Below are 18,468 nucleotides of genomic sequence, written 5' to 3' on the forward strand. Positions count from 1 at the left end.
TTCACTACTATTCACATTCATTCATACCCACAGGATGACTCTTCAGCACACTCTAATGGCTCAAATCAATGACCTTTTATGTCCACACTATGACAAAACCAAACGTTTTTAGCGAAATGTTATCACAGTAACACTCAGTACCAAACTCTCAGTAACACTCCTCTCTATGTCCTACAGGAGTCTGGATGAGATCCATCAGAACGCCACCACTCCTGCTCCCCCGCTCGTTACCATTACTCCCACGGGAGCACCGCTCCGGGACTCGGACTACGAGTACTCCGAGGCAGGAACATCACCCAGACAGTGGTGGCTGGTGGCCTTTGTTTATTAGGAGGAGTTAGACGTTAGATGCTGTAGGTACTGTATCAGGGAGTTTAAGATTACAGCCGTCTGAGATAGTTTGGTGACTTATGGCAGGGAGAGAGTGTGTGCAGGTTATGCAGTGAAGTTTCAGTGTTTGTGTACAATATGGATATACTTCGGAGTATCTTATTTGAGTAGAGCTTTTGAGTTCAATATAGGAGTTGATGCGACATGGTTCCTCATTATGTTCATTTGCAATGAAACACCTGTAGAAGTACAGTATTCCTATATGCACCAATTATTCAAAGTGGTTGACCACTAGCTTTAATTTGAGGTTGAAAGTGTCAGATATTCCAAGGACAAGTGGAATAGCAGGCTACATTAGTACTGTTCTATACTAATATTTACTAATACAACTAACAGTCTAATGCAAAAGCCTCTTGCAAAAGTTTAGTATCATATTTATTATTATTGATGCTGAATCCAAATTATGATTTCATGATTTCTTCTCATTCATTTCTCATGAGCGGGTTCGGTCTGATTTGACCATCCTTTACGTTTTGTTTTTGATTGGTTGTCGGTTCACCCATCGCCATGCAATCACAGTGAGGTCCTCGAGATGCACAGGTCTATCCGAGGCGGGAGTGCCGAGTGCCTGCACACAAACAGGTAAACAAAAACAACAAACAACCAAAAAGCCAGAGACGTGACTGTTTCTCCCTACCCACCATCTTTTTCTTCTAATATTACCCATCGTTCTTTGCATTGTCATTCAATGTTAACAACTCCATTTTTAACTTGGTCAGTGATACTACAGTCTATGGTTGTGATAAGAAAGTGTATGTTATGTATCATGTCGCATATTTTTTGTTTATTTGATGTGTTCCTATTCCATGTACTGCATCAATGTTCCGTTTGTCTACCCGCATAGAAAGTGGACAATGTGAAAGTCATCTTTGTAATGTATTCAGCTTTATATACACTGCTCAAAAAAATAAAGGGAACACTTAAACAACATAATGTAACTCCAAGTCATTCACACTTCTTGTGAAATCAAACTGTCCACTTAGGAAGCAACACTGATTGACAATATAATTTCACTGCTGTTGTGCAAATGGAATAGACAAAAGGTGGAAATTATAGCAATTAGCAAGACACCCCCAAAAAAGGAGTGATTCTGCAGGTGGTGACCACAGACCACTTCTCAGTTCCTATGCTTCTGGCTGATGTTTTGGTCACTTTTGAATGCTGGCGGTGCTCTCACTCTAGTGGTAGCATGAGACGGATCTACAACCCACACAAGTGCTCAGGTAGTGCAGTTCATCCAGGATGGCACATCAATGCGAGCTGTGGCAAAAAGGTTTGCTGTGTCTGTCAGCGTAGTGTCCAGAGCATGGAGGCGCTACCAGGAGACAGCCATACATCAGGAGACGTGGAGGAGGCCGTAGGAGGGCAACAACCCAGCAGCAGGACCGCTACCCACCTGTGGGCGTCGGCCCTCATCCACCCTCATGGAGTCTGTTTCTGACCGTTTGAGCAGACACCATGCACATTTGTGGCCTGCTGGAGGTCATTTGCAGGGTTCTGGCAGTGCTCCTCCTTGCACAAAGGCGGAGGTAGCGGTCCTGCTGCTGGGTTGTTGCCCTCCTACGGCCTCCTCTACGTCTCCTGATGTACTGGCCTATCTCCTGGTAGCGCCTCCTTGCTCTGGACACTACGCTGACAGACACAGCAAACCTTTTGCCACAGCTCGCATTGATGTGCCATCCTGGATGAACTGCACTACCTGAGCCACTTGTGTGGGTTGTAGACTCCGTCTCATGCTACCACTAGAGTGAGAGCACCGCCAGCATTCAAAAGTGACCCAAACATCAGCCAGGAAGCATAGGAACTGAGAAGTGGTCTGTGTTCACCACCTGCAGAATCACTCCTTTTTTGGGGTGTCTTGCTATTGCCTATAATTTCCACCTTTTGTCTATTCCATTTGCACAACAGCATGTGAATTTATTGTCAATCCAGTGTTGCTTTCCTAAGTGGACAGTTTGATTTCACAGAAGTGTGATTGACTTGGAGTTACATTGTGTTGTTTAAGTGTTCCCTTTATTTTTTTGAGCAGTGTATATCGATGAGTTCGTTCCAGACACAAAGGGTCTTATTTTGTTCACCCGAGAGGCCAAAAATAGTACCACACACTCTCCATGACACCATAAAAACATTGAGTTTATATTGGTTTTAAACAGATTAGATTACAGAATAGCTCAATCGTTTACCTCAGAATAGTATGAAAATCTCTCTTGGTGAATAACATTTTTTGTCCGAACATTTTATTAATAGCAAATTAATGTTATTTTTGCCTGGACATTTTATTTATACAATTGTATTGTTTTTTCCCCTCTTCTGTTTTTTTCCCCCTCAATCAATGCACGGTCTACACTCAAATAACTACACAGGGGCGTAGCTAGGTCCAGCAATAAACTACCACCCAAAATGCCCCTATTAGTCAATGGTATACACAAGGACATATACAGGTAAGAGAGTAGAATAAGAAAACCCTGCTCTCTTTCCCTTTTCTCTTCCCCAAAACCTCAACTCAACTCATCGTAGGCATTTTGTGGCTTATGCCGTTGTATCAACGTTCTCTCAACATAATTGATTCCCCACTCCGACTCCTAACAGAGCTTTACAGATTCGATGTGGTACCAGTCTTCTCCGAGGGTGTCTCAGGGGGAGTTGGGATACGCAAAAAACACATTTCCAACCGGACAACTATAAGCATCCAACAAATGATTATTTATTATAATGTGATGACCCTGCACCGGATCTGTTACAGTAATACTATGGTGGTACTTCACTGTATATTTTAATACTATAATCCTGTGTACTGTCCTATACACAGTAGATACATTACATGCTTGGTTTCCCCATGCTATAATGCTTTGACACGTGCAACTTAACATCTGTTTAGATGGCCTTATATCATCAGTATTACATTTAATCTCCATCCATATAATGGACGGCAGGACAATCCCCCATCCCTACTTTCACCGTGTTCTCTGTGGTCGTCTATGTCTTGGGCCTCCATCAGACAATCCCCCATCACTACACAGTAGTTGGGGAGAGGAAATACTGAGAATGGGGATTAGGATGGAGTAGATGTGATATTCTGATGTCAAATCTGGATGTTCCTCCTCCATGTCTCAAGCTCTAGAGATGTCCATCTGACATTTTTATTGCTTTGCTGTTTTAATATTGTTTGTTTGTTTACCTCAGTGTCACTGTTGGGTTTCCTTGCACATCTGTATCATTGTTCAGTATTTGTCCTCTCAATCCTTTTGCATGCATGTCAAATCTAGGTTTTCTTTCCTTTTTTGCATGCGTCTATACCATCTCCCACGGATTCACACGCGTGTAGCAACACCCTCCCTGCATGCCTAAAGAGCAAGCCTCCCCGGGGGCATCAGGGAGGGGGCGGTCCCGCCGCCCGTAGCGTCCTCACGCACCGGGTGCTCAGGTTCACTGATGAGGTCACCGTTAGGTAAGAAACCCATTACCCCGAACAGACGCCCTACTCGCTCCCTTCGTCCTCTGCCCTCCCACCCCCAACGGACTTCACCTCTCCACCCCAACCCCACGGATMACCCTCTCCCGCCGCCCAAAAGGCCTGCCTTTGCACTCCACCGTCCATCCCTTTGTGAGTGATCGAATGCTCATCCTTAACCTCAACTTGTGTAAGACCACAGGACACACAACAGGGTTGACTGTATTAAACAATGAACAACTAAGTCCTTATTGGCACACTGCAAACCACAGCATACATTGGGGCTCTGTGTCATGCGAGGCAGGCGATGCCAGTTGGACATCTTTTCCAGTGTTGTGTTGACATCCATGGCCCCAACAAAGACCATGACATGACAAATGACAAGGTCCTCGAGCTGTAGTAGGCTCCCTGCCAGAGAGAAGGGAGAGAGAAAGAGATTGTGTGTGTGTGATAGAGAGAGTATCTGTGCTGTAGTATGTCTGCTCACGCAAATTTCACCCAGTCCACTCTCCTCTTCCACCAAGAGCAAGTTCCCATGGCAACGCTCCAACCTTCCCATCAGGTGGACTGACTGTACAGTATGGCCGCAAAGGACCGCTATTGTAATGAATGGAGGTTTACAAGCCCCCTTATAAGTTTGTTCTGTATCTAATGTTTGTTCTTCCTTTTCTTTCTGTCTCTCGTTTCCCCCTCCCACCTCTATTTGCAATTCCTTCCTTCTGTCTTGGACTCTTTATTTCCCTCGATTCTCTCTCTCTTTCTTTGTTTTTTTCTCACCACCATTCCTTCTCTCTGTCTTGCACGCGTCCTTTCACTCTGTCCCGCCTCTTCCTCTTTTCCCTTCCTTCTCTTCCCTCTGTGCTACTGTAGTGATCTGCAGCCCAGTCTGGACCGGGTGAGGAGTGCCAGCACCACCTGCCTCAGACCTGACACCAACCTCCACTCTCCTGATAAAGACAGGTACACACACACCAACCTCCACTCTCCTGATAAAGACAGGTACACACACACCAACTTCCACTCTCCTGATAAAGACAGGTACACACACACCAACCTCCACTCTCCTGGATTAGAGACAGGTACACACACACCAACCTCCACTCTCCTGATAAAGACAGGTACACACACCACAACCTCCACTCTCTGATAAAGACAGGTACACACACACCAACTCCACTCTCCTGATAAAGACAGGTACACACCACACCAACCTCCACTCTCCTGATAAGAACAGGTACACACACACCAACCTCCACTCTCCTGATAAAGACAGGTACACACACACCAACCTCCACTGTCCTGATAAAGACAGGTACACACACACCAACCTCCACTCTCCTGATAGAGACAGGTACACACACACCACTTCCACTCTCCTGATAAGACAGGTACACACACACCAACCTCCACTCTCCTGATAAAGACAGGTAACAACCACACCAACCTCCACCTCCTGATAAAGACAGGTACACACACACCAACCCCACTCTCCTGATAAAGACAGGTACACACACACCAACCTCCACTCTCCTGATAAAGACAGGTAACACACACACCAACCTCCACTCTCCTGATAAAGACAGGTACACACACACCAACCTCCACTCTCCTGATAAAGACAGGTACACACACACCAACCTCCACTCTCCTGATAAAGACAGGTACACACACACCAACTTCCACTCTCCTGATAAAGACAGGTACACACACACCAACCTCCATCTCCTGATAAAGACAGGTACACACACACCAACCTCCACTCTCCTGATAAAGACAGGTACACCACACACCAACCTCCACTCTCCTGATAAAGACAGGTACACACACACCAACCTCCACTCTCCTGATAGAGACAGTACACAACACACAACCTCCACTCTCCTGATAGAGACAGGTACACACACACCAACTCCACTCTCCTGAATAGAGACAGGTACACCACACACCAACTTCCACTCTCCTGATAGAGACAGGTAACACACACACCAACCTCCACTCTCCTGATAGAGACAGGTACACACACACCAACTCCACTCTCCTGATAGAGACAGGTACACACACACCAACCTCCACTCTCCTGATAGAGACAGGTACACACACACCAACCTCCACTCTCCTGATAGAGACAGGTACACACACACCAACTCCCCTCTCCTGATAAGACAGGTACACACACACCAACCTCCACTCTCCTGATAAGACAGGTACCACCACACCAACCTCCACTCTCCTGATAAGACAGGTACACACACACCAACCATCCCTCTCCTGATAAGACAGGTAACACCACACCAACCTCCACTCTCCTGATAAGACAGGTACACACACACCAACTTCACTCTCCTGAAGAGACAGGTACACACACACCCAACCTCACTCTCCTGATAGAGACAGGTACACACACACCAACTTCCACTCTCCTGATAAGAGACAGGTACACACACAACCAACCTCCACTCTCCTGATAAGACAGGTACACACACACCAACTTCCACTCTCCTGATAAGACAGGTACACACACACCAACCTCCACTCTCCTGATAGAACAGGTACACACACACCAACTCCACTCTCCTGATAGAGACAGGTACACACAAACAACCTCCACTCTCCTGATAAGACAGGTACACACACACCAACCTCACTCTCCTGATAGAGACAGGTACACACACACCAACTCCACTCTCCTGATAAGACAGGTCACACAAACCAACTCCACTCTCCTGATAGAGACAGGTACCACACACCAACTTCACTCTCCTGATAGAGACAGGTACACACACACCAACCTCCACTCTCCTGATAAGACAGGTACACACACACCAACCTCCACTCTCCTGATAAAGACAGGTACACACACACCAACTCCACTCTCCTGATAAAGACAGGTACACACACACCAACCTCCACTCTCCTGATAAAGACAGGTACACACACCACCAACATCCACTCTCCTGATAGAGACAGGTACACAACACCAACCTCCACTCTCCTGATAGAGACAGGTACACACACAACCACTCCACTCTCCTGATAAAGACAGGTACACACACACAAACCTCCACTTTCCTGATAAAGACAGTACACACACACCAACATCCCCCTCTCCTGATAAGACAGGTACACACACACCAACTCTCACTCTCCTGATAAAGACAGGTACACACACACACCAACCTCCACTCTCCTGATAAAGACAGGTACACACACACCAACCTCCACTCTCCTGATAAAGACAGGTACACACACACCAACACCCCTCTCCTGATAGAGACAGGTACACACCACACAACTTCCACTCTCCTGATAAAGACAGGTACACACACACCAACCTCCACTCTCCTGATAAAGACAGGTACACACACACCAACCTCCACTCTCCTGATAAAGACAGGTACACACACATATCCTCCTCTATAGGAGATAACCTACTGCACCTCCTTTTCTAGGTTTACAATGTTTATTTAGTAGTTGAACTTCTTTATTCTCTCAAATACTGCAAAACAAAACTACATTTGAGTGTTCTATTCTCCCAGAGTATACCAATACGTTTGATCAACAAAGATTCAACATCACTTCCCCCGTTCTTATCATGCATGTTATCTATCAATTTTGTTCACCACTAGCTTCCTCAGTGTATATTGAGAGGTGCTGAGCAACACAGTGACTACACAATAACAGCTCTTTCACATTGACCTGCACAATAATTCACACCTACTGTCACTGAGTGTTTTGGCCAGCAGAGGCATTCTAGTTGCCAGGGAATCCCAATGCTTTTCGCTCGTTCTAAACTAACATGAACCCACCCACTCACTGTGTCCCTCTCCCTGTTTCCTCACCTGGGGGTTGCTTCCCCCCACCACACCTCCAGATGCTCCAACTCTCTGCCCCGCAGACAGCCCACAAGCCCCAGGATTTTAGTAGAGCAGGCCTCCCCAGAGGAAGAAAGGTACTGGGTACCGATCTAGATCTACCCTTACCTCCCAGGACCCAAGCTGCAGTCCTGCTACTGTACTTGCTTAGCACTGCGTGGCTACTATAGTTTTCCTCTAACCATAAGCCTAACCCTTGCGCTAGCCCTGCCCTAAACCTAACCCTGCACTTTATAGCTTTCCTAGATGTTCTAGATTACAGTGTAAACTGGTGGGTTGTTGTAACGCTGTAGTTACTGCTCCTCTTGCTGCTTCACCTTACTGACCTGCACCTGACTTCCTGCTTCCTCTGCTACACACCTGACTTCCTGCTTCCTCTGCTACACATCGGACTTCCTGCTTCCTCTGCTACACATCTGACTTCCTACTTCCTCTGCTACACACCTGACTTCCTGCTTCCTCTGCTACACATCTGACTTCCGCGTGCTCCGTTGTCATGGTGTTCTGATGTTTCTGTTCTGATGTTTCTGTTCCGAACAGTTGGTAGCAAGCAATGTAGTAGTGCAATATAGTAGTCTAAAATGTTGCATCCACATTTTTTTTTTAAACAAAATCATTTCAGCCAAAGCTCTTTTATTTGAAATAAAACACCAGCTGACCACGCATTCAAGATTCGTCTTTTAGTTTTGTTTCACCATTCGGGTTACCCATCCTCCATTTTGTTCTTGTCATGTCCTCCACGTCACAGGCAGTCAGGGAGCCTGGGCAGACCTAACAGTCAGAGGTGACAGCAAGGAAGGCTGTGAGGCTGACAGGTAAGGTCATTCTTTCATTCACCCCATCCCTCTCATACACCCCCATTTTCATTCGTCCGTATCTGATGGAGATCATCGCTCTTCAAATCTGGAATCGTTGATGTCTGATGTCAATCTGAATTGTTACAAATTGTGACTTTGCGAATGCAATTTAGCAGACAGCAAAACCTTTTCTAATGATAGCGTGTTTAAGGTGTTCTGTCAGTAGACCCATAGCCCTAGCTCTGTGTTTTCTTGAATTGTATGTCCTTCATTTATATTGTGTCTGGTTCATTGTGGCCATAAGGTCCTTCATTGATGTTGTATATGATTTTACATTGGGGGCCATTAAGGTCTTCTTATGTTGTATATTTATCATTGTGGGCCATAAGGTCCTTCATTAATGTTGTATGATGATTACATTGTGGGCCATAAGGTCCTTCATTATGTGTATATGATTTCATGTGTGGCCATAAGGTCTTCATTATGTTTGAATGTGTTTACATTGTGGGCCATAAGTCCTTCAATTATGTGAATATGATTTACATTGTGGCCATAAGGTCCTTCATTATGTTGTATATGATTACATTGTGGGCCTTACTGGTCCTTCATTATGTTGTATATGATTTACATTGTGGGCCATAAGGCCTTCATTAGTGTATATGATTTACATTGTGGCGCATAAGGTCCTTCATTATGTGTATATGATTTACATTGTGGGCCATAGGTCCTTCATATGTTTGATATGATTTACATTGTGGGCCATAAGGTCCTTCATTATGTTTCATATGATTTACATTGTGGGCCTTACGGTCCTTCATTATGTTGTATATTGATTTACATTGTGGGCCATAAGGTCCTTCATTATTGAATTTGATTCATTGTGGGCCATAAGTCCTTCATTATGTGAATATGATTTACATTGTGGGCCATAAGGCTCTTCATTATGTATTATATGATTTACATTGTGGGCCATAAGGTCCTTCATTATGTTGTGATATGATTTACATTGTGGGCCATAAGTCCTTCATTATGTTTGTATATGATTTACATTGTGGGCCATAAGGTCCTTCATTATGTTGTATATGATTTACATTGTGGGCCATACGTCTTCATTATGTTGTATATGATTTACATTGTGGGCCATAAGGTCCTTCTTATGTTGTATATTGATTACATTGTGGGCCATAAGTTCCTTCATTATGTTGAATATATTTACATTGTGCCATAAGGTCCTTTCATTAAGTTATATGATTTACATTGTGGGCCATAAGGTCCATTATGTTGTACATGATTTACATGTGGGCCATAAGGTCCTTCATTATGTGTAATATGATTTACATTGTGGGCCATAAGGTCCTTCATTATGTTGAATATGATTTACATTGTGGGCCATAGGTCCTTCATTAGTTGTTTATGATTTACATTGTGGGCCATAAGGTCCTTCATTATGTTGTATATGATTTACATTTGTGGCCATAAGGTCCTTCATTATGTTGTATATGATTTACATTGTGGTCCATAAGGTCTTCATTATGTTGTATATGATTTACATTGTGGGCCATACAGTCCTTCATTATGTTGTATATGATTACATTGTGGGCCATAAGGTACTTCATTATGTTTGAATATGATTTACATTGTGGGCCATAACGGTCCTTCATTATGTTGTATATGATTTACATTGTGGGCCATAAGGTCCTTCATTATGTTGTATATGATTTACATTGTGGGCCATAAGGTCCTTCATTATGTTGAATATGATTTACATTGTGGGCCATAAGGTCCTTCATTATGTGTTCATATGATTTACATTGTGGTCCTACGGTTCTTTCATATGGTGTATTATATTTACATTGTGGGCCATAAGGTCCTTCATTATGTTTCATATGATTTACATTGTGGGCCATAAGGGCCTTCATTATGTTGTATATGATTTACATTGTGGGCCATAAGGACCTTCATTATGTTGTACATGATTTACATTGTGGGCCATAAGTTCCTTCATTATGTTGTACATGATTTACATTGTGGTCCATAAGGTCCTTCATTATGTTGAATATGATTTACATTGTGGGCCATACGGTCCTTCTTTATGTTGTATATGATTTTCATTGTGGGCCATACGGTCCTTCATTATGTTGTATATGATTTACATTCTTTACCATTTATATCATTTAGCTTTCTTTCGTTTGTTTGTTATTTTCTTTCCACGTGGCCTGTTGATGCCAGTCGTATCCAGCCCACCTCTATACTGAGGGGCAGTAGGGGGAGAGGGGGGCCGCTGCGCCCCTTTAACCAGACACCCCTGGGGGGATCTGCCCCTAACTCACCACGACAGGACAGGTGCATGCTGGTGCCCTAAAATACACACCCTTACAACCCCTTGTTGTACCCCTTTGTCCCAGTTTGACCTCTGTGCTCCCTATACCCACTGTCCTGCTGCTCTTATTGGCTGTGGGAGCAGTACACCAATCCCAATGGTTCCCTCTAGTGTATGGTCAAGGATGTAGCCACCCTGAGTTTTATATATGCTGGAATGGGCCTACTGTAGAGGAGTTGAACTCATTCACTTGTATTTCATTTCTCTTTCTCCTTTTCTCTTTTCTGTCTCTTGTCTCTCTCTCTCAGAACACACACCCACAGCCCCTCCCCTCCTACGGGGACTCCCCAGTCAGGTCGCAGGGGCAGACAGCTGCCACAGGTTCCTGCCAGAAGCAGCAGTGTAGAGCAAGGTAGGCTGTCAAGGAGTGTCTGTCTGTCTGTCTGTCTGTCTGTCTGTCTGTCTGTCTGTCTGTCTGTCTGTCTGTCTGTCTGTCTGTCTGTCTGTCTGTCTGTCTGTCTGTCTGTCTGTCTGTCTGTCTGTCTGTCTGTCTGTGCGTGTCATGATGTGTCTCGTTCTACAACTCCGACCAATCAAAACCATTTTGTCTGAGTACTCTTCCTCACTCTTCTCTGTTTCTTTACATCCCTCATTTTCTTCTACCTCCATGTACATGAAGAAAATATACCTGTAGATAATAAACCGTTTGATGCGAGTAAACCTAATGAAAAAGGTAATTCTATGGCACGACTGTATCTGACCCAACTTTATATTATGTTTTAGATTTTAGACCCTTTCTATACAGTAGATGTGATTATCCTTTTTCCCTCTTTATATCCCCCAACAATTATGACCCTCTGTGCACGCTGTAGTATTCCGTACATGACATCTAATGAAAATGACATCTAATGAAAGTGATGCACAGCATGCGCCACCTAGTGTTCAAATAGAACAATGACACTAAGAGTACTGTACAGTTGTCTAACACCTCCAATCACCTCCTGTTCCTCTGTTCACCTTGTTCCCGGGTGTAGTTTCCCCTAGGTACAGATCTAGGATCAGATTTCCCTTCCCCGAATCCTAACCTTAAACATAAGTAGGGGAAATGCAAAACTGACCCAAGATCAGCGTCTAGGAGCAACTTCACCCTACATCATTCACCTTCACTGTCATTCACCTGAGAGGTTGTGGGTTTCTTGTGTAATTTACTGTATTATTACTGTATTATTACTGTATTCATTAATTAAGTAATTTCCTCCCAGCTCTAGCAGTAGAGGAGCGAGCCAGACAGATGAACATGAAAGTACATTCCTACCGGCCTTCAGCCTCCCATGACCCCGAGACGGACCTCAAGACCAAACGAGAGGTCAGTACTGTTGCTGCATCTCTCTGTTGGAAGACAGGCACTATTTCCTGGTCCACCATAACATTACAACTTTGTTGTAATTATATAGTTATAGACCTAGAACTACAGTATATTAACTGTCGTTCAAGATAGCCATTGTCCTTCACATATAAAAAGTTGGAGAGTTTTCTATGCTGATTACTTTTCCATTGTCAGTTATAACACAGATGCCACTTTGGGTATTGGGGAGCAGTGGTTTAAAGTACTAAAGTAAAAATACTTGAAAGTACTACTTTAAGTAGTTTTTTGGGGTATCTGTACTTTACTTTACTATTTATATTTTTGACAACTTTTAATTTTACTTCACTACATTTCTAAAGAAAACAATGTACTTTTTACTCAATACATTTTTGCTGAAACCCAAAAAGTACTCGTTACATTTCGAATGCTTAGCAGGATGGGAAAATGGTCAAATTCATGCACTTATCAAGAGAACATCCCTGGTCATCCCCATTGCCTCGGATCTGGCGGACTCACAAAACACAAATGCTTTGTTTGTAAATGATGTCTGAATGTTGGAGTGTGCCCCTGGCTATCCGTAAATAAAAAAACAAGAAAATAGTGCCTTCTGGTCTTTGAAATGATCTTGTCTTCTACTTTTACTTTCAATACTTAAGTATATTTTAGCAATTACTTTTACTTTTGAGACTTAAGTATATTTAAAACCAAATACTTTTAGACTTTTACTCGAGTAGTATTTTACTGGGTGACGTTCACTTTTACTTCAGTCATGTTCTATTATTAAGGTATCTTTACTTTTACTCAAGTATGACAATTGGGTAGTTTTTCCACCACTGTTGGGGAGCAGATCTACACATAAACCTCAGCTAGACACCAGTATTTTATTGGACCTACTGTGTGTACAGTAACTATTATAGGAGTGAATAATTGGACCATTTAATACATATTCAGAGTCTTCCTCTCTCCTCTCTCATCGCCTTCAGATGTATGCGGATCAGCGGCGGAGCTCTGACAACGTGTCGGCGCGCTCGTCAGACAGCGACATGAGTGACGCGTCGGCCCTATCCCGCGCCAGCAGTGCCTCACGCCTCAGCAGCACCTCCTACATGTCCATCCAATCAGAACGCCCGCGCGGGCGTCTCAGGTCGGTACCCCGCTCGACACTTTAATTTAGTTTCATATGTTCTTACAAGATTTACAAGGTAATTGAGCATCAAGAACCAATTGAAGATATTGAAGGAATCAAAAACATAGTGTGGAGTTTGTTCTTCTGCCTGTCACGCATGCCCCTTTTTATCAGTCTGTGTTCATTTCGTCTGTCTTTTTTCTGCATGCTAATTGTTGCACATTTCAATCTTTCTGCATGATCGTGTTTCTCTATGAATACTTGCATTGCATGCACACAAACACACACGGTGGGGAAACCCAAAATGAATGGACACAGGTCCAAGTCTTTAGAGGASGAGAAGAAGGAGAGGAGGATCTCGTGGGGGATGAATGGAGAGCAGGAAAGGATGAGGGCAGCAGGGAAGAGACGCTTCTCTCAAGAGCTGAAGAGGAGGAGACACACTGTGTCTGGGGACCCCAAAGACGCCAGGTAAAGAAAAGAGAAAAGGTCCTTCACTCCGTCACGGGATGGAGGGACCTACAATGGGCCATGGCAGACAAGGGCCCATATTTTAGGGATCTCACATAATCGCTGTGTACCCACTAACCATGGTCCCCGTAACCCTATTGCTCTTGTTGTGACCTGTAAACAGCCTCAACCACCTACTGTAACTGTCACCTAGTGTCCCCTCAAACCTACCTGGCTTTACATCACGTGTCAAACTCATTCCAAGGATGGCCAAGTGTCTGCGGGTTTTCGCTCCACCCTTGTACTTGATTGATGGATAAAGGTCACTAATAAGTAAGGAACTAATAAGTAAGGAACTCCCCTCACCTGGTTGTCTTGGTCTTAATTGAAGTGAAAGACCAAAAACCTGCTGCAGTCTGCCCTCCGTTGAATGAGTTTGACACCCCTGCTTTACATGTACAAACTAGTGTCCCCTCAAACCCACCTGCCTTACATGTATGTACAAACGGGTGTCCCCTTAAACCCACCAGCCTTACATGTACAAACTAGTGTCCCCTCAAACCCAGCACAGTCTTATTATACTTTCTTAGCCAACCATCCCATAGTCCTATAACCCCAACAGCCTCACTCACATAACTCCACTCATAACTTCCTTCCCCGCACAGCCCTAACGTCCCTACGGCTGACCAGTCCAGTCCACCACAGCCTGCCTGCTGACACGGACAAATGACCCAATCCCCTGAGCCTCTCCTGGGCAGGCCCTTATTAACAGCCTAATGTTTTGAAGTGTGTGTGTTGTGTGTTGTGGTGTGTGTGTGTGTGTGTGTGTGTGTGTGTGTGTGTGTGTGTGTGTGTGTGTGTGTGTGTGTGTGTGTGTGTGTGTGTGTGTGTGTGTGGTGTGTGTGTGTGTGTGTGTGTGTGTGTGCATCCGTGCGTGCGTGCGTGGGTGGGTGGGTGCGTGCGTGCCAATCCAAACAGAGTGGTTATAAAACAGAGAGCCCAGGGCCTTTGACATACGTTCTGAGAGATAGATCATGGCTATTGTGGACTGCGGAGAGAATGGAATGTGGTGGGTTGTTCGCTGGTTGCTCAGATTGCTGCAGACTGGCTCCAGGTCAGTTTGAAGGTACCTGATAAGAGATATTGGATTCATACAGTATAATGAAGACTGGTTAAGGTAGCAGCTACTCTTCCTGGGGTCCAGCAAAATGAAGGCAGTTTTATACAATTTTAAAACATTACAATACATTCACAACAGATTTCACAACATATTAAGTGTGTGCCCTCAGGCCCCTACTCTACTACCACATATCTACAACACAAAARCCATGTGTACGTGTGTGTATAGTGCGTATGTTATTGTGTGTTTGTATGCATGTGTCTGTGCCCATGTTTGTGTTGCTTCACAGTCGCCGCTGTTCATAAGGTGTATTTTTATCTGTTTTTTAAATCAAATTTTACTGTTTGCATGAGTTACRTGATGTGGAATAGAGTTCCATGTAGTCATGGCTCTATTTAGTACTTTAGTATTGCAATTTTCCAGTAGTCAAAACTAGGGCCTGTAGGACCGGCCTTGTTGATAGTGCTGTTAAGAATGCAGAGGAGCGCTTTATTGTAGACAAACTTCTCCCCATCCTAGSTACTGTTGTATCAATATGTTTTGACCATGACAGTTTACAATCTGGGTTACTCCAAGCAGTTCAGTCTCCTCAACTTGCTCAATTACCACATTATTTATTACAAGATTTCGTTGAGGTTTAGTGAATGATTTGTCCCAAATACAAAAGCTTTTAGTTTTTCCTTGCCTCCCATTCTGAAATTAACTCCAGCTCTTTTTTAATTGTTGCAGTCATTTAAGTCGCTGTGGTAGCTGACATGTATAGTGTTGAGTCATTCGCAACATAGACACACAGGCTTTACTCAAAGCCAGTGGCATGTTGTTAGTAAAGATTTTCAAAAGTAAGGGGCATAGAGAGCTGCCCTGGGGAATTCCTGATTCTACCTGGATTTTGTTGGAGAGGCTTCCATTAAAGAACAACCTCTGTGTTCTGTTAGACAGGTAACTCTTTATCCAATATATAGCAGGGGGTGTAAAGCCATAACACATACATTTTTCCAGCAAAAAACTATGATCGATAGTGTCAAAAGCCGCACTGAAGTCTAACAAAACAGCCCCCACAATGTTTTTATTATCAATTTCTCTCAGCCAATCATCAGTCATTTATGTAAGTGCTGTGCTTGTTGAATGTCCTTCCCTATAAGCGAGCTGAAAGTCTGTTGTCAATTTGTTTACTGTAAAATAGCATTGTATCTGGTCAAACACAATTTTTTCCAAAAGTTTACAAAGGGTTGGTAACATGCTGATTGGTCGGTTATTTGAGCCAGTAAAGGGGGCTTTACTATCCTTAGGTAGGGGAATAACTTTTGCTTTCCTCCAGGCCTGAGGGCACACACGTTCTAGTAGGCTTAAATTGAAGATATAACAAATAGGAGTGGCAATATCGTCCACTATCGTCCTCAGTAATTTTCCATCCACGTTGTCAGATCCCGGTGGCTTGTCATTGTTCATAGACAACAATCATTTTTTCACCTCTTCCACATTTARTTTACGGAATTCAAAATTACAATGCTTGTCTTTGATAATTTGGTCAGATATACTTGGATGTGTAGTGTCAGCATTTGTTGCTGGCATGTCATGCCTAAGTTTGCTAATCTTGCCGATGAAAAAAATCATTAAATGAGTTGGCAATATCAGTGGGTTTTGTGATGAATGAGCCATCTGATTKAATGAATGATGGAGCAGAATTAGCCTTTTTGCCCAAAATGTCATTTAAGGTAATCCAAAGCTTTTTACTATCAATCTTTATGTTTATTTTATTTTATTTTATTTTTTTATTTTTTATTTCACCTTTATTTAACCAGGTAGGCTAGTTGAGAACAAGTTCTCATTTACAACTGCGACCTGGCCAAGATAAAGCATAGCAGTGTGAACAGACAACAACACAGAGTTACACATGGAGTAAACAATTAACAAGTCAATAACACAGTAGGAAAAAAATAAAAATGAGTCTATATATATTGTGTGCAAAAGGCATGAGGAGGTAGGCAATAAATAGGCCATAGGAGCGAATAATTACAATTTAGCAGATTAACACTGGAGTGATAAATCATCAGATGATCATGTGCAAGTAGAGATACTGGTGTGCAAAAGAGCAGAAAAGTAAATAAATAAAAACAGTAAGGGGATGAGGTAGGTAAATTGGGTGGGCTGTTTACAGATGGACTATGTACAGCTGCAGCGATCGGTTAGCTGCTCAGATAGCAGATGTTTAAAGTTGGTGAAGGAAATAAAAGTATCCAACTTCAGCGATTTTTGCAATTCGTTCCAGTCACAGGTAGCAGAGAACTGGAAGGAAAGGCAGCCAAATGAGGTGTTGGCTTTTGGAATGATCAGTGAGATATACCTGCTGGAGCGCGTGCTACGGGTGGGTGTTGTTATCGTGACCAGTGAACTGAGATAAGGCGGAGCTTTACCTAGCATGGACTTATAGATGACCTGGAGCCAGTGGGTCTGGCGACGAATATGTAGCGAGGGCCAGCCGACTAGAGCATACAGGTCGCAGTGGTGGGTGGTGTAAGGTGTTTTAGTAACAAAACGGATGGCACTATGATAAACTGCATCTATTTTGCTGAGTAGAGTATTGGAAGCTATTTTGTAGATGACATCGCCGAAGTCGAGGATCGGTAGGATAGTCAGTTTTACTAGGGTAAGTTTGGCGGCGTGAGTGAAGGAGGCTTTGTTGCGAAATAGAAAGCCGATTCTTGATTTGATTTTGGATTGGAGATGTTTAATATGAGTCTGGAAGGAGAGTTTACAGTCTAGCCAGACACCTAGGTATTTATAGATGTCCACATATTCTAGGTCGGAACCGTCCAGGGTGGTGATGCTAGTCGGGCGGGCGGGTGCAGGCAGCGAACGGTTGAAAATCATGCATTTYGTTTTACWAGCGTTTAAGAGCAGTTGGAGGCCACGGAAGGAGTGTTGTATGGCATTGAAGATCGTTTGTTCAAAGTGTAGTTTTCTTCTTTTTATTCAGTTTACTCACATGATTTCTCAATTTGCAGTATGTTTGCCAATTGGTTGTACAGCCAGACCTGTTTGCCATTTCTTTTGCCTCATCCCTCTCCACCATACAATTTTTCAATTCTTCATCAGTCCATGGGGATTTAACAGTTTTACAGTAATTTTGTTCATGGGTGCATGCTTATTAGTAACTGGGATAAGCAATTTCATAAATGCGTCAAGTGCGTCATCTGATTGCTCCTCATTACACATCACGGACCAACAAATATTCTTTATATCAACAACATAAGAATCACTACAAAACTTATTGTAAGACCTCTTATACACTATATTAGGGCCAGCCTTTGGAACTTTGGTTTTCCTAGATATGGCTACTATATTGTGATCACTACATCCAATGGATCTGGATACTGCTTTCAAGCAAATTTCTGCAGCATTAGTAAAGATGTGATCAATTCATGTTGATGATTTCATTCCTGTAGTGTTTGTAACTACCCTGGTAGCTTGATTGATAACCTGAACTAGGTTGCAGGCAGTAGTTACAGTTTGAAGCTTTCTCTTGAGTGGGCAGCCTGATGAAAGCGAAGTCAATATTTAAATCACCCAGAAAAT

At 43.4% G+C, this 18,468-nt stretch overlaps 1 protein-coding gene across 4 annotated transcripts in view; it reads left to right on the forward strand.

Moving 5' to 3' along the window:
* Positions 1-18,468, forward strand: part of LOC112069290 (regulating synaptic membrane exocytosis protein 1) — a 58,849-nt gene that overhangs the window by 28,871 nt on the left and 11,510 nt on the right. Inside the window, exons 15-19 of one of the 4 annotated variants that reach the window (XM_070438498.1) lie at positions 4,712-4,801; positions 11,139-11,242; positions 12,093-12,196; positions 13,180-13,340; positions 17,791-17,811. In XM_070438498.1, the coding sequence (XP_070294599.1) occupies positions 4,712-4,801; positions 11,139-11,242; positions 12,093-12,196; positions 13,180-13,340; positions 17,791-17,811 (480 nt within the window). Of the gene's footprint in view, positions 1-911; positions 973-4,711; positions 4,802-11,138; positions 11,243-12,092; positions 12,197-13,179; positions 13,341-13,362; positions 13,794-17,790; positions 17,812-18,468 lie in introns of those variants that run through there. The other 3 variants (XM_024136597.2, XM_024136596.2, XM_024136598.2) reach the window with 3 other exon arrangements.

The sequence above is a fragment of the Salvelinus sp. IW2-2015 genome, unplaced genomic scaffold, assembly GCF_002910315.2.
Source record: "Salvelinus sp. IW2-2015 unplaced genomic scaffold, ASM291031v2 Un_scaffold963, whole genome shotgun sequence".
Lineage (NCBI taxonomy): Eukaryota > Metazoa > Chordata > Actinopteri > Salmoniformes > Salmonidae > Salvelinus > Salvelinus sp. IW2-2015.